At 38.3% G+C, this 19,152-nt stretch overlaps 1 protein-coding gene across 1 annotated transcript in view; it reads left to right on the plus strand.

Moving 5' to 3' along the window:
• Positions 1-19,152, plus strand: part of bard1 (BRCA1 associated RING domain 1) — a 167,412-nt gene that overhangs the window by 48,082 nt on the left and 100,178 nt on the right. The window contains exons 4-6 of the mRNA XM_052021205.1: positions 979-2,039; positions 4,205-4,285; positions 5,943-6,115. Coding sequence (XP_051877165.1) covers positions 979-2,039; positions 4,205-4,285; positions 5,943-6,115 — 1,315 coding nt within the window. The remainder of the gene's footprint in view (positions 1-978; positions 2,040-4,204; positions 4,286-5,942; positions 6,116-19,152) is intronic.

Consider the following 19,152-nt stretch of genomic DNA (forward strand, 5'->3'; position numbering starts at 1 on the left):
GATTAGGAAGAGCCAAGATTCACATTTATTGTAATTGTTCTTCGTGGTCTTTGAGTGACATTTTTTTCACATAAGTGAAAAGAAATTGAGGAATGGGGCCCCCAAAAGATTGCTTGACTTTTAAGATTGGAGAGGAATAGGATTGTTCTATAAAGCCATTTGTATAGTGTGGTGCAGCTGGTAGAGCTGCTGTTTCACAGCTTCAATCCTGACCTCTGATTCTATCTCTCTATGACTGCATGATACTGCAGTTTACTCCCAAGTCCCAAAGGTGAGAAGGTGGAAGATTAATTGGCTACTGCAAATTGCCCCTGAAGTGTATAATCCTGGGATTGTTGATGGGAATGCAGGGAGGTTAAAAAAAAATTAGTGGGCAGTAGAATTGCTCTGTGAGCCAGCATCAACTCGATAGGCTGAAATGGCCTCGTGTTGTTTGGAAATATGGTATGTGGATGCATTTGTGAGGCCTCAAACAAGGACACCTGGCAGAACTTCCTTATTGTGTTCTTTCTTGTTGGTGAACTTAAAATTTAATTTTAGCTTAGTCCAGCATATAGAGAGGTAGAAATTCATTTGGACAAAAGTATAATTTAGTGCTTGTAGGTTTGCAGATAAATTGTAACCAAATGGTTTTCCCTAGCTTTGGGCTTGGGTAAGTAGCTAAAAGAATGGACATCTTTATCAGTTCAGTTGGAAATCTAAAAATTGAGATGGTGGCTGGAGTTGGAATGAGTGGAAACGGTTCCTGGGACATTGCAAAAGAAGGAGAAGTCAGAGGCCTGGATAAAATTAGGAGGATAATTTGCTTAATTTTGCTCCTTAGGAAAAAGGCATTTGCAAAATGCAGGAAAATGGGACAGAAGTTAAGGAAAGTTGGGCCTCCCTCTATGTGTATTTACTGAAAGTATCTCCACATGCAAAGCATTTAGTTTTTTTTTAACCTTTTTTTTTAATCGTTGTTCCTTTGTTCATTTTTAGCTGATAAAAGTAACCCAGTTACACCGGAAATGAGAGCTGAAAGACAAACTGGTAAAAAGTGGCAAATAAGAACTTGGTTTAGTCCACGCAGTAGAAAATTGAAGTGTGTTCTGGATATGAATGCTTTAAAGAAGGATCAGAAAATAAATCCAAGCTCTGATTTGAATGGAACTTCATCTTCTATGTTTGAATTCTTGTCATCACCATCTCCTCCACATGGTTCTCCGAAGAAGAAAACTTCAGACAAGTCAAAACAGGGAGTTAGGAAAAGATTGACTGATGCCAATAAGGATTGGGGTTTTGGAAAAAGAACAAGCAAGGAAATAAAAAGTGATAGCCCTGGAAAAAAGGATCATGACAGAGTTGTCTCATTTTCCAGTCAACCAATGGTTTTTAGCAGTCAGAAACAAGCAATTGCAGGTGAGCCTGCTGAAGAATTGGTTCATTCAGATGCAGTTTCACAGACTGACAATGTAATTAACTCCAATGTAGAGTCTGTGTCCAAAAATCTGGGAGGCAATCTTTCTGATGGATGCCCCAAAGCAGCAGCTTCCAGTTGCAAAGATATTTCTCTGGGACAGTTGGCCCAAATCTTTGAGAAGGAGGAACATCTTGTTCCTCTACCCACAGCACATGCCAGTGCTAAAAGATCAAGAAAATCATCGGGTTCCAGCTCTAAAACTCCCTCAAAAAAGGTCAGGAAAGGTCAGAGTTCTTGCATTAAAATATTGACAATGAGAAGCAGTAAAAATGTATGTGAACCAACTGGATCAGACACTCATCAGGAATCTGCAGCTCCACTACTACTTAAATCTGAGTTGAATGAGTCTGTTAATGAGACACGAGCTACTTCTTCAACAGAGAATAGCTGTAACACACCATCTAACAGAGGCAATAGTGAGAGAAAACAACATGCAACACAGAAACAACCTCGCACACCACAATCTACACCTAAAAGCCACCTGGCTGGAAGTTGTGCGACAATTCCAATCTCTCCTTTTACTCCCTCAATGAAGAGAAATCACAAGGGTGAGACACCGCTGCATATCGCTTCCATAAAGGTACAGTACACCAATAAAAGCTTACAAAATGTGTAGGATCATTGATTCATCATCTGACAGACAGTAGTAGACAGTAGCTCCAATTTATAGAGAAATTCTTGTCTTTCATTTTTTGTACTGTTCTATGATGGGAAATATGCCCCTATTAACATACATATCAATATCATTTCATTTCATTTAAACTGACAGATCTATTCAGTTTGTGCTCAAGTGTAGTCATGTTTTCAAATAGGGACATCAAATGCACTTCATTTCCGTTATCACGGACACTTGTGTATCAGGCTGTTCAGACTTGGCATCTTTTTCACGAATATAAATTGTATTCTTCTGGTTTGCTTTTGCAACAGGTTACAAAGCAGTAACAATTGGTCATTTTTTTGCATTTGTTATACATATGCTCACCTTACCCAAATTCTGATTGAAAAATCTAAATAATTTTAGAAACATTCTATGTCAAAATATGATTGTACATAGAATTTTTGTGATTTTAACTTATTTAAAAACTGTAAAGCCTACCTACAGACTATCATCTTTTCTCCACCAATAATACTCCATCCAGACCATAAATGTTAACTATGCAGAATTTACAGATTGCCATTAGAATACTGTGTATTGCTTTAAAAGTGCAAACATAGACCACTGACCAGTCTTCTTTGTCTGTGATTTGCACTTGTCAGTGGCTTGTTGGTGAAAAATGCACAGGAAATGGAGTGAAAAATCAAAAGATGTGTGTAATAATGTGAAAATGAATTATTTGCCAAAGAAATAATTCAGGAAAAGCCTGAAATAGTTTGTAAATACTCCAAGTTTCTGTGTTTTCTAGTAAAACTGCTTGCTGTGTTTCAGAGCACCTATCCTATGCATTTCTTGTTTAAAAAAAACCCAAAAACTCAATTTTTGGAGCAGTCTGGTAATCACAAACGGAAACAGTAACTAAAATGAAAAGAAAACATGAGGAAGACAAGGATATCACTTATGAATTTGTTTGAGCAGTGGTGCAATTGGAGACCCAATTGAATCAAGTGACTTGAACCCTTGATAAGCTGTTTTGCAAGAGTCCCTGCAGTGAGAACTCTGCCACACATGCCAGCTTTACAACAAGGTTTTTCCAGAGGTTTTTGAAAATGATTTCCAAAACATTGCAACATGGTGAGTAATAGAAGAAAAATAAACTTGTCCCTTGATGAGAACCATGAGTTTCATTGGAATCCAGCTGACTATCCTTTTATATATTCTATGGTGATGGACGAAATACTGTAATGGCCAGCATGGAAATTGTTCAAGTGTACAAATTGCTTTTGCAGCAACATTGATTGGAAAGGTCCTCAAAACTGATAACATATTGCATTTATAGGGACTAAAATTTGGTAGATCTCTTGATTTGTTTTTTAATCAAATTTATTCAATTTTACCAAGCGTTAATATAAACAAAAATCTTCCAGTCCTAATTATATATACCTGTGGTTACAATCAAAATATTTGCTGTTTGTATGTATATGTTTAGGTGTTTTTCTGATTGGAGGAAAGTATTGGTGACCCCAGAGGTGAATTTTAGGACCCCTCCTCTAAGAAACAGCATTGACCTTATGAGCAATGTTGAACTTGATATGTGGGGAAGTGATGCAGTTTGTGGGTGAAATCTGAAATGTAATATAAATAGTAAAATTCTAGAGAGTGTAGGAAGAGAGAACTGGCTGGATTCCTGAAACCCAATGTATCATGCACAGCAAGTTGTAATTTTGGACAGAAATGAAGAAACATCTGTCACTCAAATTAACATTTGAATTTCTTTCTTCAGTGGCTAAATACAATCAAGAGAGCAACCATAGATTTTTGGATACAAAGGGAGTATGCAGTACGTAATAGGAAAGTGGTTGAGGGTCAGCCATGATCTTGTTGAATGGCAGAGCAGGCTGTTATTGCCTGATCGTCTGTTCTTAATGCAATGATACAAGCTGAAGTGCAATAAATTAAAATAATAAAAGCTATGTAAAAATAGCATGTTGATTATAATGAAATGTGCAGTTTATAATTTATAGAAGTGCAAGTAAGTTATTGACTGGATTACTATAAAATATGTGGGCTATTAAGACACTTATTAAGGTACAGGTTAAATATATACAAGCAGTGTGTTATGCTAATCTGATCATATTATTTTGTTTTAGGGTGACATTGCAGCAGTGGAGCAGCTCTTGGAGAATGGAGCTAATCCAAATATCAAAGATAATGCAGGATGGACACCATTGGTGTGTATTAGTTAAAACACTTTTTGGAACCATAAAGCTATTTTTCATTTTCTACGTCTGATTTAAAAACATCTTTAATAGAACTTGGATATTAAACCTTACTTGTTAATAGCCATTCAAGTACAATCAATAGTTATGCTCATATGGATTGTTATAACTTAGTTCTAGGGGAGGTGCACATATCTCAAAAGAAGCCACGGCAACTGTCCAATTTCTATTTCATTAGATGATAAGGAGAAGCAATTTAGATAGACAGGAGTAGCAGCACCTGTATGTTTCCTTAGTTTGGAATACCTAACGCCAAAGCTTCAAAATAAAAGCTGGAAATAATCAGCAGGTTAGATAGCATCTGTGGAGAGAGAATTAGAGTTTACATTTTAGGTTGATGAAAGGTCATTGAGCTGAAATGTTAACTGTGATTTTCTTGCCATAGGTGGTACCTGACCTGCTGAGTATTTCCAGCATTTTCTGTTCTTATTTTACATTTCCAGCTTTTGCTTTTTGACAAAACTTTAAAACTCTTGTATTGGTGAAAGATTGACTGTGCAGTATAAATTAGCACATTACCTGCCTTAAGCTATGCAAAATAACCAACACAAAATTAATTTAAAGGTAAGTCTATTCTTTGATTTTTACAATTATTTTGCAGATGATATTCTGGATTTTACCAGAATTTGGAAAATCGACATTGCACAGTCTAGACAAATGTATCTTTTTGCTAAAGGACATATGAGAAAAGTACAGGAGTAACCATAAAGCTCCTTGATCCTGGTCTGCCATTTCATCATGGTGATGTGATCCATGGTAGCCTCAGCACTTTTCTATCCCCATAATCCTGGGATCCACCTCTTGTCCAAAGGTATCTGTTTCAACCTTAAACTTAATGACTTAGCATCCATCTTTTTTAAGATAGAGAATTCCAAACATTTTCTATCTGTTAAGAAAGAAATTGCTCATGTCATGAACTTATAAGGTCTACCCTTTATCCTCAGACAATATTGTTTAGATCCAGATTCCTTCACCAGTGAAATTCGCAGATTCTTTTAACTGTGCAACACAATGATAAAAAGAACAAAGTGTTGGAAATATTCAACAAGTTGGGCTACATTTTTTGGAGGGAGAAACAATGTTAACATTTCAAATCAATGTAATGGTAATCCGTGCATGAAAAGTTGAGTGGGAATTTACAGTGGATCAGAAATTACAGGGATGAAGTATAGTCAAGCAATTTCATTACTTTCCAGTGCCAAATTCTGCTGAGTTTTCAGTGAAAACCCAGCTTAGTATCCATTGTTAGGGAGTCAAAGTAGTGAGAAAATGACTTGCATTCCAAAAAGAAATTCTATTTTCAGCCTCAAATTTATATGAGCTACTCCAAAATGATCATATAACTGTAAGATTGTTCATCAAGTGAATGCTGATGTTATAAAAGTGAAACATTTAGCAAGTTTCTAACCAAGGGATAGAAGGCTACGTACCAAGTGCCTACAAATGGAATTAGTATAGATGAGTACTTGCTGGTCAACATGGCCAGTTTCTGTGCTGTATGATTCTACAAGCTCCAAAACATGTTTTTAAGTTGATGTACAGGGTGTTGACATTGTGGCCTTTGTGCAAGTCCTCCTTAAGTCATTAATAATTGCTTATGTTTTTATAGCATGAAGCCTGTAACCATGGGCATGTGAAAGTTGTACAGAAATTACTGCAGTTTGGTGTACTTGTGAACACACCAGGATATGAAAATGATTCTCCCTTGCATGATGCAGTAAAGAATAGACACGTGGATGTTGTTAAGTTGCTCGTCTTACATGGAGCTTCTCAAGATGTGATGTAAGTTATCATACCTGCTCCAAAGTATATCCAACTCATAAGAAATGTTTCATCCTGATGTATACTGCAGTCCATGGAGAATGCAGAATCTGTATTGGTTGAAAAATCTAGTATCAACTAACATTGTTTGAAAGATAAATGCTCATCATTCTAAGCATGTTCTTGGTGAATTTATTGCCAAGTAATAATATTCTAACTCCAGAATATTTCAATGTTCAAAGCTGCATCATTGTGCAAAATGAGTAACAGCCACACTGGTGGGGTTTTAAGATCGTAATCCATTTGTGATTCATAAGCCCGCAGAGCAACATGAATGCTTTCAACATTCCTAACGTTGGATTACAATATTAAATTGTCTTTCTGAAGCCTATTAATTTATGTAATGCTTTTAGACTTAACTTGAAAGGCATGCTTGGCTTTATTAGTTGAGGCATTGACTTCAAGAGTTGGGAAGTTACAGTATGTTGCAGCTGTATAAAGCTCTGGATAGGCCAGAATATAGCTTCTGAAGTACTGCGTTCAATTTTGGTCGCCCCATTATAAGAAGGATGTGAAAGCTTTGGAGAGAGTGCAGAAATTGTTTACCAGGATGCTTACTGGATTTGAGAACATGTGCTATAAGGAGAGGTTAGACAAACTATGGCTGTTTTCTCTGGAGCAGCGGACCCTGAGGGGAGACCTGATAAAAGTTTGTAAGATTGTGAGAAGGATAGATAGATGGCTGGTATCTTTTTCCCAGTATTGAAATGTCTAATACAAGAGGGCATGCATTTAAGGTGAGAGGGGGTAACTTCAGGGAGATGTGCGGGGCGAGTTTTTTTTTACACAGAGTGGTGGGTGCCTGGAACATGCAGCCAGGGGTGGTAGTGGAGGCAAATATGATAGAGGCGTTTAAGAGGCTCAAAGATAGGCAGATGAATGTGCAGAGAATGGAGGGATAAGGACATTGTATAGGCAGAAGGGATTAGGTTAGTTAGGCATTTAATTACTAGTTTAATTAATTCAGCGCAACATTGTGGGCCAAAGAACCTGTTCTTGTACTGTACTCAATGTTTAACTTTCTAGTTATAAAAAAACAGTTGTGTTATCCTTATCGTGGCAAGTATTTAAATTTTAATTACATTGTTGTTGGTCACAGTCACAATAAATATTGTGTGTAACATTTTCCCACTGTAATATCTCTAATATCATTCTCTTTGAAGTGATTGAATGTCCTGACCAGTTTCAGTTCCTGAATGTATATTTTACTTTGTAATGAAATGTACAAGAGGTTTAATAAAATTGTAGATTTAAGTTTTGTATTGACCCAAACAAATAGATAGAAGTAGAAGAATAAATAGCCTATTTAGAAGCCTTTTTTAACTTGTGTGTAGGAAGTCCAGCAAGGGAGAGAACAGTTCTGGATATTTTTAGGGAATGTAGCTGGACAACTGAAAGAAGTATCAGTTTGCCTAGAATTCAAAATTCAGATAGATTTAACAAAGTTATTGGGAAGATTAAAGATAGATCAGCATAAAATTCTCAAAGGGGGAAAAGGTTCAGTTTTACTAAGTAGAGATATGATTAATAAAAGTGAACTGGAGACAACTATATGAAAGTATATTGGTGTCAGAACAATGGAAATGGATAATGAGAGTTCAGAACAAATTGGGTGTGACTCATAGAGAACACCAGAAAAAATAAAGTAAAATCGAGCAATACCTGAAGATATTTTATGTATATTAAAAAGGAGATAATTTTAAAAAAGAGGCCAATTGGAAACCAAAAAGGTAACATGATGTGGGGGCTGAAGACATTGATGTGACTCTTAATGCGGTGTGACCATCTTCACAAAAGAGAAGAACAATACAGAGTTAAGAGTTTTGTGAAATGTATGAATTAAATGGAGAGGATGAAAATTAAGAGATTTAGCAAATCTTAAAGTAGATAAAATACCAAGCCATGATTAAGTGCATTACTCTGATGAAATGCATTACAGCCGTTAAGAGAAACAAGAAAGAAAACGGCAGTGTCTCACCTAATCATTTTTCATTCCTCTCTGGCTAAGTACCTGATGTTGGAAGACTGGAAGACTGCTAATGTTGAGGTGTTTAAAATGGGAGAAGGGGATAGATGAGGTAATTACAGGCCAATCAGGTTAACATTGGTTGTGGATAAATTGATGGAAAAAATTCTGAGGAACATTATAAATTGTCATTTAGTAAGGCATATTTAATCAAGAGTCGTCAATTTGGATCTGTCAGGGGAAGGTCATGTCTGCCTAATTGAATTCTTAAGAGGTAAGTTGCATTGAAGAGGTTAGCACATTTGATCTAGTGTACATAGGTTTCAGCCTAACTTTTGACAAGGCCCTTATATGGTGAGAAAAGTTAGAAAGCCTATGATATCCACATGGAAATGGCAACTTCTATTCAAAATTTGCTCAAGTGAAAGAGAGCAAAGGGTAATAATTGATAAGTGTTTCAATGACAGGAAAGCTAGTTGTATTGGGGCTCCTTGAGCCTCCATGCTTGATTGCTTTTCATCGTGAACATAATTGGTTTAGACTTAAATTTTCACAAGATCACAAGATAAGGGAGCAGAAGCAGGCCATTCGGCCCATCGAGTCTGCTCCAAGGAAAAGGGAAAAAGAAATGGGGTGGGAAAAAAAGAGAGAGAAAAAAAAAACTATTCTAATCCCATTTGCCAGCCTTATCCCCATATCCCTTGATACTCTGACTATTTAGATATCTGTCTATCTCCTCCTAGAACCATGATTAACAAATTTATTGCAGATATGAAAATTGACTAGTTAGTTGACAGGACAAAAATTGGTTAACAGAAATGGAAGACAGAATTCAATGTGGAGAACTTGGTGAGGATAAATAAGGGAATGTAAAATGAATGGTAGGATACTTGCAGTGCATGTCCATAGATCCTAAAGGAAAGTAGTTAAGAAGGCATATGAGATTATTTCCTTTATTGCCAGGGCATAAAGTATAATAGTAATGAGGTTATGCTGTAATTATTTAAAAATGTACAAACTAGCTTTCACTGCATACTCTTTTGGCACTTGCAGACAATTAGATAATTCAGATAATAGGGAACACATATAATGCAGAATAATTATCATCAGTGGGTGATGACCTTGAATGATCACTCCTTGTGTCTTTTAATCTTTCCTGCTTTTCACCCTTTCATCTTCCTCTTTCCCAATCTCCGTTTCTGAATAATTTGTCAAATTGTTACCATTTCTGATAAAAGATCATCAACCTGAAATATTAACTCTGTTTCTCTCTCCATAGTTGCTGCTTGACCTGAATATATATACAGCATTTTTTTTATTTTAGCACCTAGCATCCACAGTATTTTGCTTTTGAATATAGTGCTATGTATAATCTGGTCACCACGTTACAGAATGAATGCAATAGCACAAATAACAATACAGAGCAGGTCTTTCTTTTATTTATGGAATGAGGCATCACTGGCAAGACCAATACTTATTGCCCTTCCCTAAAGGAACTTGAGAAGGAGATCTGTCTCTTGTGCTGTTGCAAATCCTTGTGTTAAATGTATTCCTACTGTTTGGTTGGAGAGGGTGTTTTAGGATTTAGACCCAGCCATATATTTCCAATGGTCTCTTTGGCATACCTGTCCTCTTTATACCCTACCTTTGGCACCATGCGTTCAGTTTCAAAATCAGTTACTCATTATAAAGCCGAAGAAAACCATTTAGCCCATCAAGTCCATGCCAGCTCCCAGCAGTCCCATTACCCCTCCTTATTTCCCTGGAGCCTTGCAACAATCTCTGTCATGTGGGCACCAGCTCCCCTTTGAGTCTTTTGCCACTTACCTATATTAAGGAACAACTTTGAAGGTACATGCTTGCCTTTATTAGTTGAGGCATTGAGTTCAAGAGTCAGGAAGTTAAGTTGCAGCTTTATAAAACTCTGGTTAGGCTGCATTCAACTCTTGCAGGGCAGGTTTTTTTTTACGCAGAGCAGCAGGTGCCTGGAATGTGGTGCCAGATGTGGTGGTGGAGGCAAATACGATAGAGGCATTTGACAGGCTCTTAGATAGGCGTGTGGAGAGAATGGAGGGATTTAGATATTGTGTAGGCAGAAGGGATTAGTTTAGTTCAACATTTAGTTACCAGTTTAAATAGTTTGGCACAACGTTATGGTCCAAAGGCCTATTCTTGTGCTGTACTGTTGTAATTTACAGGGTGGTGGAGGGAAGCCTGCAGGAGGTGTTCCAATGCATCAGCTGCCCTTGTCCTTTTTGGCAGTAGAGGTTGTGGGTATGTGAGATGCTGTTAAGATGCTGCATGGCAAGTAACTGGTGCATTGTAGCTGTTGCACACTGTGTGCTGGTGGAAGAGGGAATGAAGAGTTAAGGTGGTGAACGGTGGGGTGGGGGCAGGTGGATGGTGGAACGCATGATATCTAAGAGAATCTACAAGAATGTTCCCAGGGCTGATAAAGCTCACTTATGACAAGGGACTGTCTAGATAGGCATTGTTATCTTTGGGACAGAGGTGGTCAGCCTGAGGGCACATACCACCAGGCTCAAGGACAGCTTCTATCCCACTGTGATAAGACTATTGAATGGTTCCCTCATACGATGAGATGGACTCTTGATCTCCCAATCTACCTTGTTGTGACCTTCTACCTACAATGAACTTCCTGTAGCTGTGATACTTTAGTCTGTATTCTGTTATTGTTTTTACCCTGTACTACCTTAATGCACTGTGTAATAAATTGATCTGTACAAGCAGTATGCAAGACAAGTTTTTCACTACCTCGGTACGAGTGACAGTAATAATTCAATACAATTAAGGTGTGTATCATTATTCGAGGCCTAACAGAGTCAATAGGAATGATCTATATCCTTCAGCAGAAGGGACAATAACTAGAGGAAATATATTTAAGGTAGTTGGTAGAAGGATTAGAGGCCTGCTTGATGGAGTCATAGAGGAAGGAAACTTCATCCCATTTTAAAAAGTACCTAAATGGGCGCATGATTTCCTGTAATCACCACGTTTAAAATTGTGATTAGACTGGAAGCTTTTTATCAGCTCAGGTAGACCTGATAATACACACAGTATCCTCCTGTGCTGTAAACTTCTTTGATTCTGTAGTGTAGACAAAGTTTCAGGTGGAAGTACCCTATCTTGCCAACTATCAAGATAGTAAGTTTCAACCATCTTGAAACTTACAGCTATCTGAACCCCATGACCTGACCATGATCACCAATCCTGCAACATCTTCCCCATCACCTGATTTTAAGTCTGCAATTTGTAATTCTGAACAGCAAGTACCATTTCTAATTCCTTCCAAAAAAAACACAAAAGCATGTTTCCCAAGCAATGTTTGAGTTTGTTCCTGGCACACTGAGCTATTGATACTACTTTCCTGTATAATGACCACCTAAGTCTTCTAATTCTCTCTCCTAGTTTAACAATCTTAAATCCTTTGAACGCCAGTAATCTGCTTTTCACTCTGTATATTCATTTGTTCTATGCCCGCAGACAGAAAAGTATGGCCTTTGCTAGTTCTTTGAACAGTAGCCCAGCAACACTGGAATCTTTCTGTACCATTTTGCTAAACTTCTCTTCACAAACAACCTGTTAACTCCACTCTGTTTCAAGTAGGGTGTTACTTATGGGTTGTCTTCTTGTTGGCATTTTAGAATATGGTACAATTGTGTTCTGCACGACACAAATGAGTACACTTTAAAGTTGCTTAATGGTTGTGAAGCACTTTGCAATGTCCTGAGGTCACAAGAGATCTTTTTTGGGGTGTATACACATTGTGGAACCTGATGGAAGTTGCTGCCTTGATTGGTATTTTATTCTTGTTCTGATTTCACTGTCTTTAACTCCCACACTATTTCGACATCACCAATGTTCCTACTTTCCTCCTGGGTACTCTTTTGTAAGTGTCATTGAAACTTATTGCACAGAGTGAGGCTACTTCAGTCAATCATGCCCATGCTGGCCAAAGGAGTCTAAAAGGAAAAAGAAACTGCAGATACTGCAAATCTGAAATAAAAATAGAGAATGCTGGAAACACCCAGCAGGTCAGACAGCATCTCTGAAGAGAGCAACAGAGTAATCATTTCAAGTCAATGACCTTTCGTTAGAGTTTTCCCCAGTTATGAAGAAAGGTCACTGATTTGTAGCATTAACTCCATTTCCCTCTCTGCAGATGCTACCTGGTCTGCAGTCTATTTTTAGCACTTTCTATTGAAGTTAATATTCCTTAGCTTTTGATCCCTAGCCTGGTTTAATTTAATTTCAGACATCTAGCGTTTTAATAAACTTGTTTTGCGATTATTTTGTTGCTTTAGTTTTTTTGTAGTTTGTTCTCGTTTAGTACCTTTACATTGATTTACTGAGGTGAAATTCATAATATAACGTGTTCACATTTTAATTAAAATCTATGCAAGTCATTATCCTTCATTCTCTTTTTGTTTTATTCACAAATACAGTTCAAAATTGGGTTTCTGTTGATAGCAATAAGAATTTCAGAGAGTCTGACAAGATTGTGGAAGAAGGTAGTGGAGATGATTAAATAAATTCACAGCTGCTTACAGAATTGATATTCAGAATACCAAACAGCCTCTATTGATTCTGTAAAGATGTGGTTCTGTCAAAATAAAATTGATTTGATTGTTTTATTCCAGTGTATAACAACCTGCCAATCCAGGTTTTTTCTTTGGGTAGTTATCTAATACATAGTTATCCTTATTTATAAGATTGTATCTAATGAGTGAGGTTTGAGTTCTGAGGGTGAAAGTAATTGCTGAAAATTGACTATGACTGCTTACCTTTAATCTTTAAAGTTAAATTAGATTGACAAGCAGTTTGATTTGGTGCAAGAACTAATATGAGGGCTGCTGACAATTATGTTGGTACTGTGTTGATGATATGACTGACTGTAATGCCCAGAAGGTCATGTATAGTAAATCATCCTAGCAATAGAACTCCAGTCAATAAGGATTCTGATCTCAAAATATTTTTGGAATATTGATGAGCATCAGACGTTAAACAATTATATTCAGTTTTTCTTCTTTATTATTTCACCTAAAATAATTATTGTCCATTTTTTTTAAGCTTGAGCTGCATTTTTTTCTGTTGTGCAGAAGTCTGGAAGATGTTGAATTGGTTGTACTGCTTCTTGCTTCAGCAGGTCTAGTGATATTAATGTCCACTCTTTACTCAATAATATAGTAACTAATACATCAAACGCAAGATTAAGGTTCAGTTTAGTGGAATCACAAGCTTATTCATAGAAGTTGCCTTTTTTGTGTTGAGGGAAAAGAGTTGAGCAAAAGCCTACTTCATAGCAGTAAACATGATAAATGTGAATTTTTGCCATGTGCAATATTACTTTCCCAAATATATTCAGACTTGTATCACTGAGATGGTACTACTGTGTTTTAGTGAGATTTGGAATTGTGGAATGTGAATGCAAGCTGAATTGGGAACTCTTTATGTTAATAAAAACAAATTTACATTGTGATGAGAACATTCTAATGTCAAAAACAGGTTAAAAACTAAAGGAAGAACAAAATAATGCAATAACAGTGTAATTGGAAAATAAGTCCAAATGGAACTGTCAGTTACAATCATGATTCAAATCTCAATGGTATTTTGTTGTGTTCTTTTACTTTTGTGATAGTAATGAAAGAAAATTGTGTACAATTTTATTGAGAGCCAATAAAAGGCACAGGTATGAAATTAAACAAATGGATTTCATCAATACTATTAAAATAGGTCAAATAGGTATATCCCTTTTAAATTTAAATTTTAACATAGTTTGATTTTATGCCACAATTAGAGTATCTTTAATTGCAAACCTCACCATGGAAGGTAAGGGTAAATGTCAGGATTATCTCAGTATCTTTCTCTGTATCATGTAAATTGATTTTATCAAGCTGATTTGAAGACTCATTCTGATGATTTATTTGTGATTTGATAATCTAGCAGGGAATAACCACATGATTTGTACCATGTAAGTAACTGAATGAAAAAAAAATCATTTATTCAAATTCTGATATTTTTCTTTCCTCCTCCTCCACTAGGAATTTAACTTAATAGTTATTTAAAATCACTTTTTACTTTTTGAAATCTGTGTAATTAAATGATATCAGAATATTTAAATTACAGAAAGAATTGCAGCAGTTGAAATGTATAAATTGCTATCGTAATTTGATCATCTCATCACTAGAGAAGGAGCAAATAGTTTAAAAAAAACAAGAAATTGGGATAAAAGGTCAAAATAAAATGTCAAGGTAAACCAGGAACTTGTGCTTAGTGGAGATGGACTTTAATTTATAAAATCGAGTTGTTGAAGTGAGAATGCAAATTTATCAGGAGAGCTTTTGAATGCATTGAATTAAGTGTAGTCTGTGAGAATTACCTTTGAGGTAAATAAAGATAATGAGGGCAAAAATGTTTAAATATGCAGAGGATTATAGGTCTAGAGATCTAAGTGTAAGATGTAAAGTATGCCTTTTTTTCCCTCTGTTTTCTGATGTGGGCAACACTTGCCTCTTTGATCCCAGGTAGGGCTGCTGAGCTCAGTCCTTCAGCCAAAGTCATCTATCTATTGTTGGCGTTTGTATGATGGTTTGGATAGTAACTACACCTCATAAAATAGCAGTGAAAAAGACCGAATTAATATTGACTGTCCAGTTCAGAGGGAATTACAATTTCAATGACTTACTGAGAACTCAAGCCATTAAGGAAGGCCTGATTGGAAGGGCAGACACTCCCTGAAGGGTTTTACGAGTTTTGCAAAACCTTTGTGCTTTGGTTTGATCCCAGTTCATAAATAGTCAAACATTTAGTTCATTTCCCCAGCTTAAATAATGGGGAATGAACTCCCAAATGGTACTGCATTGTTAATTCTAACAGACTTCAAATAAAGTTTGCAAGATTTTTTTGTTGATCCATTGAATGGCATGAAGTAGATTAAGATGTATGGAACTGATCATTGTATTCAAAACCATATTCACTGAGGTTTGCAAAGGTTGAGATTATTTTACAAAAGTGTACATTGGGCTGAGGGGGGTGGTGGGTGTTTGGAAAGAAGGGTGTGTGAGCGAGGACCTGGGTAGATCAGAAGGAGAGAGAGAAAAAGAGACAAGCAGAAGCAGGTTACCCGAATTTGGAGAATTCGATGTTCATGCTGTTGGGTTGTAGACTGGGTACCCGAAACACCGACTATCCATTTTCCCCAGAGATGCTGCTTGACTCACTGAGTTCCATCAGCAGTTTAGTTTTTGCTCCCGATTCCAGCATCTGCAATCTCTTGTGTCTCTCACTAATATGCCTTCTCCCCTTTACCTCATCTGGCTTATGTTTGATCACAATGTGACACCAATTTGATTCATAGCTGTTCTTTGACATCAATCAGTTGTGTAAAGTCACTTTCTAGGAATACCACAATAGTTAAAAAATTAGACTAAGTAATCCTCTCAGGGCAACTAAAGATAGGCAATGCCATCTTGCTCAAAATGCTAACACCCTGACAATGAATAACAGTGGGAAAAAAAGCAAGTTTAATATTACACCTTCCCCTATCTGCAGATAACTTTCTTAGTTGTTCCTTATTCTTCCTTTGAGAATACATTTTGCTTTCTTATTTTGGCCTTTTAATTAGTCTCATAATAGCTTTGAATGAGCAAGTATGCAAATTCTGTACAATAAAGATTTAATTATCTGTAGATTTTTAGACAAAAGATTTATTTTCTGTGTAATAATTATCATTGTGTACTTACAATATAATTAAGTGCTAATATTTATAGTTAGGGTTTAAATATCATTCCTACCGGTGCTTGGACAAGTTCATTAAATATTTATTTTTATAAACAAGAATAATTAACTTTAAAAAGATTTCAAGCACATTATTCAGAATCAGGTTTACTATCACTGACATATGTCATGAAATTTGTTGTTTTGCGGCAGCAGTACAGTGCATGATATAAAAATTACTCTAAGTTACTGAAATAAATAGCGCAAAAGAGGAATAACGATGTAGTGTTCATGGGTTTATGGACTGTTCAGAAATCTGATGGCAGAGGGGAAGAAGCTGTTCCTAAAACAATGAGTGTGGGTCTTCAACTCCTGTACCTCCTCCCCAATAGTAGTAACGCAAAGAGGGCATATCCTGGATGGTGAGGGTCCTCAGTGATGGATGGCGCCTTCTTGAGGCACCGCCTCTTGAAGATGTCCTTGATGGAGGAGAGGGTTGTGCCTGTGATGGAGCTGGCTGAGTCTACAACCCTCTGCAACCTCTTTCGATCCTGCGCATTGGAGCCTCCATACCAGGCGGTGATGCAACCAGTCAGAATGCTCTCCACCTTACATCTGTAGAAATTTGCAAGAGTCTTTGGTGACATACCAAATCTCCTCAAACTCCTAATGAAGGACAGCAGCTGGTGTGTCTTCTTCATGATTGAATCAACGCGTTGGGCACAATATAGATGTTGACGCCCAGGAACGTGAAGATGCTCACCCTTTCTGCTGCTGACCCCTCAATGAATACTGGTGTGTGTTCTCCTGACCTCCCCTTCCTGAATCAGTTCCTTGGTCTTGCTGACGTTGAATGTGAAGTTGTTGTTGTGACACCACTCGACCACTGATCTATCTCACTTCAGTACACCACCTCATCTCCATCTGAGATTCTGCCAACAACAGTGGTGTCATCAGCGAATTTATAGCTGGCAATTGAGCTATGCCTAGCCACACATTCATGAGTGTAGAGAGAGTAGAATAGTGGGCTAAGCATTCATCCTTTAGGTGCGCCTGTGTTGATTGTCAGCGAGGAGAAGATGTTACTACTGATCCTCACTAATTGTGGTCTCTTGATAAGGAAGACGAGGATCCTGCTGCAGAGGGAGATACAGAGGCCCAGGTTTTGAAGCTTGTTGATTAATACTGAGGGAAGGGCTTTGAGCACTGAGCTGTAATCAATAAACAGCAGCCTGATGTACGTTTTGCTGTTGTCCAGGTACTCCAAAGTCAAGTGGACAGCCAGTGAGATTGCATCCACTGTAGACCTGTTGTGGCAGTAGGCAAATTGCAGCGGGTCCAGGTCCTTGCTCAGGCAGGAGTTAATTCTAGCCATGACGAACCTCTCAAAGCACTTCATCATAGTAGATGTGAGTGCTACTGGACGATAGTCATTGAGGCAGCTCACCCTTCTCTTCTTGGGCACCGGTATAATTATTGCCCTTTTGAAGCAGATAGGAACCTCCGACTGCAGTAGTGAGAGGTTGAAAATGTCCTTGAACACTCTAGCCAGTAGGTCAGCACAGATTTTCAGTACCTGGCTAGGTACACCGTCGGGGCCTGACCCCTGTGAGGGTTCACCCTCTTGATGTTCTGACATTAGCCTCTGCGACAGAGATCACAGGGTCGCCAGATGCTGTGGGGATTCACACAGGTGTAGTGTTACTCTCCCTTTCAAAGCGTACATAAAAGGCGTTGAGCTCATAGGGAGTGAAGCATCACTGCCATTTATGCTGTTAGGTTTTGCCTTATAGGAAGTAATGGCATGCAAACCCTGCCACAGCTGTCGTGCATCTGATTGTGTCTCTAACTTTGCACGGAATTGCCTTTTCGGTCTCATGATGGCCTTTGATAGGTCGTATCTGGACTCCTTGTCGGGTTCTGGATCGCCGGTCTTGAACGCCACTGATCTAGGTCTCAGCAAACTGCGAGTCTCCTAGTTCATCCAGGGCTTTTTGTTTGGGAAGACTCGGTATATTCTCGAAGGCACACGTCATCCATGCAGGTCTTGATGAAGTGGGTGATGGCTATGGCATGTTCATTCCGATCCAAAGATGAATCACTGAATATGGTCCAATCCACCAATTCAAAGCAGTCCTGTAAACGGTCCTGCACCTCCCTTGACCATACCTTCGCTGTCTTCATCACTGATGTGCAGTCCTCAGTCTCTGCCTATATGCTGGGAATAGAAGTACAGCTAGATGATCGGACTTGCCAAAGTGCGGGCGTGGGATGGCACGGTAAATGTTCTTGGTGGTGCAACAGTGATTGAGTGTGTTGGCTCCTCTGGTTCCCCAGGTGACATGTTGGTGATAGTTTCTCAGAGACTTCTTCAAGCTAGCCTGGTTGAAGTTCCCCGCGATGATCAGGAAGGCATTAGGGTGCGCTGTCTTGTGACTGCTGATCACGGTGCTCAGCTCCCCCAGTGCCAGCTTGACGTTTGCCAGGGGTGGAATGTACATCGCTGTCAGGGTGACAGCGGAGAACTCCCTCGGCGGGTAGAACGGACGACACTTGACTGCCAGATGTTCCAGGTCAGAGGAGCAGGACTGAGACAGAAGCGCCACGTCTGTGCACCACAATGAGTTAATCATGAAGCAAACACCGCCACCTCTGCCTTTACCTGATGCCGCTGTCCGGTCAATGCGGTGGGTGGTGAAGTTCTCCACCAGTCCTTGGGCTGGAGCACTGTATCTGGAGTGCTGGGGATGAGCCATGTATCTGTGAAGCAGAGTACACAACAGTCCCTGATGTCAATTTGCTACTGCAGTCTTGCTCTGAGGTCTTCAATTGTATTTTCCAGAGACTACATTAGCCAGGAGGATGGTGGTGGTGGGGGGGGGGGGGGGGGGGTTGGGGGGTGGTGGGGGGGTCCTTAGGGCCTTTGTCTCAGTTTTACCGGTAGTCCTCCTGGGCAGTCACATTTTCTGAGACAATGGAGATGTTCCCTGATTTTCCAGCCAGTGCACTCACTGCCTGGGAGGTCTGGAGTCCTGCGTCTGTCAGTTCTACATGTTAAGACATTGAATCTGTAGATGGTTATTATTGCCATGTATAAGGACCTATCCATAACTTATAACATGAAGCAAAATCTTTGTCTAACTTCTTTAACCTGTGACCTTGATTGGCTGAATGATTATTGAATTACACTTTTGGTTTGAATATTATGTGGGACTCAATTATTTGATTAATGGTCATATATTGGAAACGTATTTGTTAAATCTATCAATTTCATCCAAGGTTACAGTATGTTCAT

Source organism: Pristis pectinata, chromosome 1 (assembly GCF_009764475.1).
Source record: "Pristis pectinata isolate sPriPec2 chromosome 1, sPriPec2.1.pri, whole genome shotgun sequence".
Lineage (NCBI taxonomy): Eukaryota > Metazoa > Chordata > Chondrichthyes > Rhinopristiformes > Pristidae > Pristis > Pristis pectinata.